The sequence below is a fragment of the Clavelina lepadiformis genome, chromosome 6 (genome assembly GCF_947623445.1).
Source record: "Clavelina lepadiformis chromosome 6, kaClaLepa1.1, whole genome shotgun sequence".
Lineage (NCBI taxonomy): Eukaryota > Metazoa > Chordata > Ascidiacea > Aplousobranchia > Clavelinidae > Clavelina > Clavelina lepadiformis.
This window is the reverse complement of record NC_135245.1, coordinates 19,439,507-19,448,985: the sequence shown is the minus strand read 5'-3', so window position 1 is coordinate 19,448,985 and position 9,479 is coordinate 19,439,507. Positions and strand designations below refer to the sequence as shown.

General features: G+C 38.1%; 2 protein-coding genes across 2 annotated transcripts; both read right to left on the bottom strand.

Moving 5' to 3' along the window:
- Positions 1-283: 283 nt before the first annotated feature.
- LOC143463444 (uncharacterized) lies at positions 284-2,296 on the bottom strand. Its single transcript, XM_076961911.1, has 5 exons — positions 2,109-2,296; positions 1,758-1,931; positions 1,649-1,671; positions 935-1,124; positions 284-616 (listed from the first exon to the last, which is right to left on the bottom strand). The coding sequence occupies exons 1-5, from the start codon at positions 2,158-2,160 to the stop codon at positions 519-521; spliced, it is 537 nt and encodes a 178-aa protein (XP_076818026.1). The 5' UTR covers positions 2,161-2,296; the 3' UTR covers positions 284-518.
- A 4,553-nt stretch (positions 2,297-6,849) lies between these two features.
- Positions 6,850-9,479, bottom strand: LOC143463302 (uncharacterized). The gene is made up of 5 exons (XM_076961761.1): positions 9,325-9,479; positions 8,869-9,042; positions 8,522-8,544; positions 7,946-8,138; positions 6,850-7,242 (listed from the first exon to the last, which is right to left on the bottom strand). The coding sequence occupies exons 1-5, from the start codon at positions 9,377-9,379 to the stop codon at positions 7,157-7,159; spliced, it is 531 nt and encodes a 176-aa protein (XP_076817876.1). The 5' UTR covers positions 9,380-9,479; the 3' UTR covers positions 6,850-7,156.

The window sequence follows — 9,479 nt, the reverse complement described above, 5'->3', positions numbered from 1 at the left end:
CAGCTTCTGACGAGATTGCTCAAAATTTTTACATACTTCGGGAAATTAGAAAGCGCGTGAATACTTCCAAAGACCCTCCTCCTAGGTGTTCAGCCTTTCCATTCCTTTGGACCATCAAAAATTATTTTTGCCTAGTTTCTGCGCAATCTAATGTCGAGTAGTCGGTGAAATTCACATAAACTTCCATTTTTTGTTTATTTTATCAAAGCTATCGAACCGGATCCACGCGATACTAAAGAATGGGAAGAATCCGGGTTTCAATTAAAATATTTTGACAGTTAAATTCTCATCAGTCGGAATTTATTCGGTGTTCATAAACGCGTGAGCAAAAACATCTTGTAAATGGCAATGAAGTATGAAAATGGTGTCAAAAGACAATATAAAAATGCTGATTAAGAAAACTAGGGAAATCTAACTTAAAAAGCATTAAAGTCATCTTCTATCGGGCGACGCCTGGTGTCGCTGTGGAGCTTATATGCACATTGCGAAATGGCTCGCATAAAGGCGTTGTCCGCAAATCAACCAAACAAAGTTCCCGACGACTTCGGACACTTTAACTTTCCTTGCGGTGGAGGCGCCTTACACCTTCTGCAATGGTTGATCATACGATTGTTCGCTAAAAATTAGGAGGAAAAACATTTTTGTAAACGCTTTTAACTGTCCAAGTTCAAGCTAACAACTCAATCGAAAAAAATACACAATTACATAATAAATTTAAACTTCCAGGCTTAGGCTACCAGTTGACTCTACAGACTAGTGGTTACCAATTTGTTCCTACTTGCAGACCCCCTAGCTGCAATAATTCCTTTCTCGCGGACCCCAACTCCAAAATTGCTATTTATGGGGAATCAAAGGATAACATGCGGATACCCCGCGCCACGTATGTTTACAGACCCCAGGTTGGTAACACTGGTAAGGAATTTTATCGACTTACGTCGGAAGTCAATACAGTTTATCCTGCACAGCTTCGCATAACACGGCATCTTTGAGTGACTCCTCATCAGTTTTCTGCTCTTGTAAATCATCCGGCCCTCTTGGATCACTTCCATCTGTTCGGGAGTCAGCTTCCTCTTCATGGAAGAATATCGCTCGATTTCTTCGTCGCTTATACGTGGACATTTTTTCTGAAGAGAGAAATTCCGAAATTTGTCAACTATGACCAGATAGATCACTTTGTCACAGGGTTGTCGGTCGCTTCTTTGTAAGGGTTTTTATTCCTTTTATTATTTATGTATTTTTTATTCAACATTGCGTCGATAACGGACGGGACACTTATCCTATACTAAAGTTTAGGTATATGCGGTCATTCATTTTGATTTTTGGGCAATTTAGGGGCTAAAGTCAGGCAAACTATCAGGTGACAAACAGCCGTTGTCCATAAGAACGCTTAGAAATTCAAAATTCGTTTTAGATGTGGAAGTCGTTTTTCAAATGGCGTAGCGATGGGAATCTATCAAATTACACCTCACAGGCGGATTTCGGGTATTAAGTTTCTCCTAGTATGACCTCATAACCGGCAGCTTAACATTCAGGTGTATTTAAATAAGAATAACCTCATAAAATGGAAATAGTAATGATAAATTGCGGTTGATAAATAATAGAATGCAATTGAAAAATCATGATTTATTCATTTATTTATTCATCTTACCTTGCCGCAGTCCACGTAGTCAGCTGAAAAAAACAAAAATATTGCGTCATTTTCTCTGCTCACAACGACAGCACTTGACACTTGAAGGCTTTTTTTCTTAAAAACTTACAGTAACAGATGGGGACTATTTTGTCCCATTCCGTTGCACCCTTCCGGCACGTGAGGACCGACGAACCAATCAATTCAACTCCTGCTTGACATTGAAATGTGCATTGCTTCACCCAAGCGTTAATCCAAGTACAGTTCATTTGGCTGAACGGCGGAAGGTCGATTGGCGGACAGGCTGTAAAAATATCAAAAGTTAGGCTATCAGTTTAAAGTAATCGTTGCATTTTTCTCTCACATTTGTCATTAAGTGATGTTAGGCCTAGCCCTCAAAATAGATCTTTCACGCAAGTTTGTGTAGTGCTATTAAATTAGAATACAGTAAGCCATTGCTTCAACCGAAACGCAAACTTACCGCTTGAAGCTGCCGCCAAAAACACAAGCAGTAAAAGTCCACTTCTAAACATAATTCTGTCTTTGCGTCGTCTCTTCAAATCAACTCACTACGTTGGATGACACTAACTCAATGCTGAATTGGTCAAACGCGACTACTTTTATAAGCCAATTTCTTTTCACCGCGCCCGCAGCCGAAAAAGGAGAAAGTTCCAGTCAGCCCAACTTGTACAATTGATTTATTGATCTGGTTTACATGTAAACACGTTTCAAGGCCCGGCTGTCTCTTTCGCACTCCTAATAACGTCATGCTTTCATTATTACGTCACTATACATATTCCAATGGTATTGTAGCAGATTTTGATTTAAAGATAAAAAACTATTGGTTGCCATTATTTCACCAGAAAATGCTATTTTTGACAGTTTCTTGTCAACCTGACTTAAATGTTATAACATAGCAACCTAATTCAAACTTTAATTAAACACTAAATATTGTAAAATCAACATCTCATGACCCATTCTCCTAACCTAACCGCCATAGTCACTTTCCTAACTTTATTGTGGCAATTGTATAGTTCGGATCAAAGCAAGGACTGTATAGTTACTTACTTTTATGAATGTTTGTGTAACCGATCGTCTGGATTGTAAGCAATGTTGAAACAAGTAGCCTGTTGGTATTTAAAACTTTCTAGCCAAGACAAACAGATCTTTGTGTTGATTGTTTGCCTACATGTCGGTTTTTTAAAACAGCGCCTGTACCATATCGAGCTATTAAGTATAACATATTGAGTAGGATTTGGTATTGCACAGGGACTGGATAGTAGACGCATACCCGGTGTAGTAAATATTTAAAAAGCTGTGATTAACAAGCCTAAAGGTCAAAAAATGTCCGTATCATCGACACTGTTAACCCTGTCTAGACCCTAGAAATGAGCAGCGGTTGCAATGCCTGACTGATAAAACTCATTGCCCACCGGGAGAAAAGCACCGAGCAAATTATTATTATTCAACAAGATAAACACGCATAGCTAGACCAAATCATGCAATCCGCCAGCTGTGACCCGCTAGATTCTACGTCATCGAATTTTACTCGTCGAGGTACGATGGTGAAGTGCATGTCGTCGGTAGATTTCGGATTTGATTAATTATTTTTGCAATCACCGCAACGTCCGACTTATCTTATGACGTAACAATAATGCGCTTTTAAGTATGACCAAGCCAAAAGCTGTCATTGGCAAAGGCTGATCAAACACTTGGCTCAAAACGACTTTCATTGTGACGTAGTACTACTCATTATAGGTCGACACCGAAAGCTTTACGTGAAAACCTTGATATCAAATCGTCAGCGTTCTGTGAATCGCTGTTACGAATCGCGATTGATCATATCCCGCATGAAGTAGAGTAATTGCTTTGGTGGAGATATCGTAATAAAATAATCAAAACTATTTATATACGACGCGGACAGAGGTAAACCGCCAAATATAACTTACAGCTTGGGTGGGCGAGTGGTTGGAATGGAAGTAGAAAAACCACCAAGAAAATCGGTAAAATGCATTCTCAGAAACCATAACATGCGTATTTCGAAAACGAAGACATTGAATTTAATCCACATTGTGTTTTTAGGCTACAAGCACAAGCGGAAATTGGAAAAAAGAATATTATAAAACTTGCCTACCATAGCGTTCAATGGCTAAACGGAAATCGTTTGTCTTTTCACGATCCAAATTTTCTAATATATCGTCTCAGACAGCAACTGTGACAGTGAAATGTTTGTCTTTTGCGGTTGTTTGCCCCAAGTTCAGGTTCATTTCTAAGCAGCTTCGGGTCATTAAACTTGTGAAATCATCCTGACTTTCGGAGAAGAATCTTTTTACTTTAAAGTGAAACTTCTAAATGTTGTTTATTAATCATCAAATTTAGATTAAACAGATTTTGCTTAAACAAAAGCCGTCACGCAAGATTTTAGCGGTGTCACATTTCAAAACGCGACACCTTTTACGGGGCATTTGAGCTAGACGTCAAAACCGCTAATTGCACCCTTCGCGTTGCCCCTTCCGTTCTGTCGATCCAACAAAGACCTCATAGAAAATTGACGAAAATCTTCTCGCTAATTTCAAACCAAACATAGTCGCCTACCGGTATGTTAAGTCTCGTGAGTTTGCCGGTCTGTTTTATACTTTTCTAGTACACGAGATGAAATCAGCTTAGCAGTTTTAATTTGCCTACTTTCACCCTTACGTTCCCGAAACTACGTTTTTATTTGGAAAAAAGCGGTTTCTGTTTGGCAAAAGGAAACCTCACGCTTAAAAAATATCAGTTGTGAGTTATTGTTCGTTTAACCGATGCGAATCATTATTTCTCATTCTCAAAGCTGCGGAAGTATTTCAGCAAAAGATGAATTTGTGTGAATTTTCACCAAATTTGTAAGAACACAGCTTTGAATGTGTCTCTGTTCTTTGAATGACATCCTGGTATATTTGGTATGAGGGAAACGATGTAATTGAATTAGACTTGGATTTGTCTGTTTCGCGTTGCCATGTTAAGTGTTATTTCACATACCCCGGAAATACTTGTAGTGTACTGTACAGCAATTGACTCACACCAGTTCAATCGAGCGTATTTATTTGAATATAAACAAATGACATCATAAAACGATGATGTCATCGGACTGAAATGGTAGGTTACAAATATAGTTTGTGGCCACTGTCAAGGCTTGCCCGCAATGGGTCGACAATTCAAGGATGGTTTAAATTGCCTTCCTTTTTTGGACTTTTAATGCGTAAAATCGTAAGCTTCCAATTTTCAACCAAATTACAACTGCTTTTAAACTTACACACAAATATAATTACAGCGAAACTTCCAAACAATCATAAACTTCTAATTAATACTAACAGCTGTTAACATCACAAAGAGTTGCAAAAATCGAGTGTGTTTGGCTTAACTTCATGATAACCAATTACACGTGTGGTATCTGCCATCGGTCGATGATGTTTTTACCTGCGGATTTAAGCTAATAGGACTAAGTTACCCTATAAAGTGCAAATTACGACGACATAACTATTAAAAATAACAGATCAGGTCGAAACAAGAACCTTTGTGAAAAATTCATCTGTGCTGCATGGAATGTGCCTCTGTTGTTATTGCTGTGTCTTGTCGCAAAAACATTGCCTGTATCTGCAAACCAAACAAGTCTATACAAACAAAACAAGTGAGTAGCATCTATGTATATGTGTGTGTGTGTGTGTGTGTGTATGTATGTGTGTTTGTGTATGTGTGTGTGTGTGTGTGAGAGAGTCAAAACATAGGGTTAAATCACAGCAATAATAAATTACAACGTTATGATCTTAGTACAAAGGTTCTTAACTATGCTATTATAGGACTGTGAGGTTAGTTTCTGCAAACTAAACAGAACTCGATCGGAAAATGTTTACCATCGTAATACGTCACAGAAAAAGAATTTGATTCATTTCGTTCTGTTGAAAGGTAGTGAAGAATTCGTGCCAAATTTCACAACCACTTTTTTGATCGCCTGTCAACAGAGCTATATTAAATCTTACAAAGCGGGGTGAAGGCAACTTGCGTAACGGTACGTGGACCTAACGACCTTCACATAACTTATCCTTTAATATTATACTGTGTAAGGTTGTCTAAGACGTGCTGCACGAAGCCCGGCGTTTATTTGGAAGCTATTTGTAATACAGACAAATCGTTGGTAAAGTTTCAACACCACTGATGTAAATGTTGTGTTATTTCACATGGTATATGCCGTCACTGCAATGCGCATTAATCTGACTTGAGATATATAATAACGTAAAAAACGCTTTTTATTGGGGTTATGCGTTGTGTGTCTATAGCTATAGATTTAAAAGTGAAACTCACATATGTTCTTGTAACTACAAAATTGCATGATTTCGTTATTAAAATATTTGGGTTCGAAGCACGCTCGCTAATGCAGTTGTCGAAAGTGTAACGAACACAAATATTTGTCCGAGGTATTCTCCTTGAGAAGAGGCGCGGTATTGCTAGACAGCATATGCTGTAGTATAACGTAAGATATCGGTCCAACACTTGCTGTGAAACCAGGGTTACCGTCTATTTTGGACACAAAAAAGAACTGATGAAAAAGATTTGCCGCCAAAATACAAATGTTGTGGTAAAATTGCTGTATTTTTGAAATAAGATGAAATGCGGACACGACCCTGTGTAACTATAAATTATATTGTTCGTTTAAAACTTTAATCGGTTTAAAAATGACGATTTCTGCTGGATATTAACGTTACTATTACGTCATAATGAGATTAACGATATTATCATATGACAAATCTTACATTTAACGTAGTTTTGACAACGTAATTAAAGGTAATATAAAATGTATCAAACGGTAATTGCTAAGTATGAAAGCATAGATGAATGATAATAATCCTGTGCGTGAACATATACAGACATTGCGTTACAACGATTTCGTTGAGTGATTATAATCACCGTTCAGCCACGCCTGTAGAACCTATGTTACGTAATAATACATTTGCATTACAACAACTAGGCCGAAGCCACATTGAGATTAATCAGGCGCCAGCCTCCGTAACTTTTTTGGAATTCTGGCTCAAAATATTGTTAATGCTAAACTGCATTTAACAACATTCTTAACCGGGAACGTACTTCACGTATTTGCCTCGGTAAAAAATTGCACCTGGCCATGGCACCAAACAGAAACACTTTGCAGTAGGTCTTGTAAGGCGCCGTCATTTGCAACACGCTATTACTTAACACATAAGAATAAGGTTTATTGCAGCACAAATGAACGCACATGCAGCAATTTACAGATAAACACAAAGTTACAGGCACGAAGCATCACATTACGCTTTATACAGAACTGATGGTGTTGCTTTCAATACTTTGCGCATAAATGTCCCATTTTTCTGGGAACTAATCACTTTATGAAGTTAGCCGTATAATGACAGTGTGAAATAGAAATGAAACATCTTTTAATTTGCGTAATTTTTTTTTAAACTGCAAGTCAATTTTTCGAGTTGTTCGGGAAGTCAAGTTTTTCGAGCACCAGTGCATCATCTAGCGGCCAAATAAACTTCCTTGTGATCCGCACTTTAATTTTCGTTTTAATTTACAGCTCCTGCACACGTTACACAATCTGCGGACTGTAAGAACATAGTATGAAGTGAAAGGTATTGGCTGTTAGATGGCTATAATCAAGTAAATACGTTGTTCAAACTAAGCAGACAGCAGAGAACACGAGAAAAGACGTCAAAAATGGTGAAGTTAATTTCATGAATATCAAGATAGATGAATTTAAAGTTAAATTCAATAACAACATTTCAGAGCGAACCTTCAGCTAGGTTGACATGAAAATAAAATTTTTGCCAAGTTTTCCTACGGTACAGTATTACTAGAAGTCAGAGTCGCAATGAGTCGAGTCACATTTTGCAAGGACTGCACTCTTGTCGAGTCCCTTTTTAAGAAATTACATTATTGACTTGACTTCATTCAAATCGGTACAGATTGATTTGGCTCCAGCATAAAGGCGATTATTTCTTTCTTTCAATTATATTAAAATGAGGTTTTGTTTGTCTACAAAGGTGTCCAGGGGTCAGCAAAACCAAGCAAATTTTGAAAAACTATAAACGTTTCTTCTTGACAGAAACGGTATTTTTGTTTTCTATATGGCCTCAGATCAATGGCTTGGCCTCAGATCTCGTACGACTTGACCCGAGTCTTATTGGCCAGATGACTCGACTTGACTTGCGACTCGAGTTTAATGACTCAGTTATGTCTCGGTCTGCAGCAATGTCCTAAAACTACCGTGGAGAGTAATTCTACTTCGTATATCGGCGGGCTACGTACCTCTGAGGTAACTGCAAGGAATCTTACACATTTGCGGCATGCAGCGAAACCGCGAGAAGGTTCCCCGTGACGATTCATATGAGAAATACAAGCCGTCAATCTCTGCCAAAATAGCTTCCTCTTCTGACGTCACGTTCTTATACTTTTTGGCCAACTTAAACTCTTCCTTGCTCAGCTTGGGACACTTTTTGCCCTGTGAACAAACAATGATTTTTTTATTGCGTCATAATGAGAATAATAATATTGTATTACCCAATCACTCACGTGACAGGTATGTTACAACGACCGAGCAAAAGGATAAGGGCGATGGCAAAACCTGTCAACCTCTTATAACATCAAAGCAGGATGCACTAAGCAACTTTAGGGCTAACCGAGTTTCAGAATACGAGCTTTCACACATTCCAAAAAGTTGCAAAATCTCTTGCTTTCATCACGGAAACTCTGGTAACCTTAAAGTTGCTGTCTGTATGCTGCTTGCACAAGAGTTTTACTTAGAATTTCAAATCTGTGCAACTCTAAATCGGAAATTTCATCATAATGTCATTATTACGTAACACTTTTCGTTTAGTTACTTACGGATTTACATTTCGTGAAGTCAGCTGTAAAACAAAGGAGAAAATAGTTTTAAAACCGACGCAAAATTCTTCCAGAGTATTATGATATCTAGCTAGTAGCTAGATTGAGTCGAATAAGGCGCTCGCCTCCATAAATTGTTTCAAATCCTGGCACCAAATATCTTCAAGTGCTAAGTCACATTTAACAACATGTCTAATCGGGAACTAATTAACATATTTGCCTGGGTAAAAATTTAATAATGGCTACGGTCTTCGATATGCGAATAGTTATACCGATAATACTGTATTATCATTTAAAATCGGCAAAATGACAAAATGGATAAAATATAAACCGAAAAATCTTCTTACGTTGACAAAATGGAGGACTGCCATCCCATTCGCCATTAGCTCCGGAACACGTGAGCACTTCTGAACCAATGAGAGTGCACGTGTCTTCGCACGCAAAATAGCATTCTTGCTGGCCGTCAATGTGATCCAGACAGACCTTAGACCCGCGGCTTGGCGCCTCTAATTCTTTGCAGCCTTTAAAGAAAATTATAAAATTAACGTCACACGTGCAGTCAACCGTGGCCAGCTCGAGCTGCCTAAAGCGATTATAAAATTTTCCATGTTTCGTCTGAGATTTTGCGTTGAAAATTGCGCATGCTGGTTAAAATCGTTAAAGTTTATCCAGCTTACTAAGGGGTCTTATTTACTCCATAAAGAAGAGTGAAATACCTGATACAAAAACAACTACGCGCAAAATTGCACGTTTAAAACAAGATTTCGAAGTAAATGCAATGCAAGAAATTGCATAAAACTCACCCAGAATCGCCGATACTTTCAAAATGATTAGAACCGACAGAAATGCAAGCTTCATTGTGCGTGATTTTCCTGCAATGAATCTCACCAGTCAAAATTCAGTTATTATGACAAACAATTATTAATCTTCTGTAATTGAAAGTTGAGTTAGAAACTTG

What these genes read in the sequence shown, in the direction of transcription:
- LOC143463302 (XM_076961761.1), bottom strand. Translation starts at nt 9,379, where the DNA reads ATGAAGCTTGCATTTCTGTCGGTTCTAATCATTTTGAAAGTATCGGCG. An exon ending in GAAAGTATCGGCGATTCTGG is followed by an intron (nt 9,043 to 9,324) that starts GTGAGTTTTATG and finishes TTTTCTTTAAAG; the next exon opens with GCTGCAAAGAATTAGAGGCG. An exon ending in ACTTCACGAAATGTAAATCC is followed by an intron (nt 8,139 to 8,521) that starts GTAAGTAACTAA and finishes GTTTGTTCACAG; the next exon opens with GGCAAAAAGTGTCCCAAGCT.
- LOC143463444 (XM_076961911.1), bottom strand. Translation starts at nt 2,160, where the DNA reads ATGTTTAGAAGTGGACTTTTACTGCTTGTGTTTTTGGCGGCAGCTTCA. An exon ending in AATAGTCCCCATCTGTTACT is followed by an intron (nt 1,672 to 1,757) that starts GTAAGTTTTTAA and finishes TGTTTTTTTCAG; the next exon opens with CTGACTACGTGGACTGCGGC. An exon ending in AAACTGTATTGACTTCCGAC is followed by an intron (nt 617 to 934) that starts GTAAGTCGATAA and finishes CCTAATTTTTAG; the next exon opens with CGAACAATCGTATGATCAAC.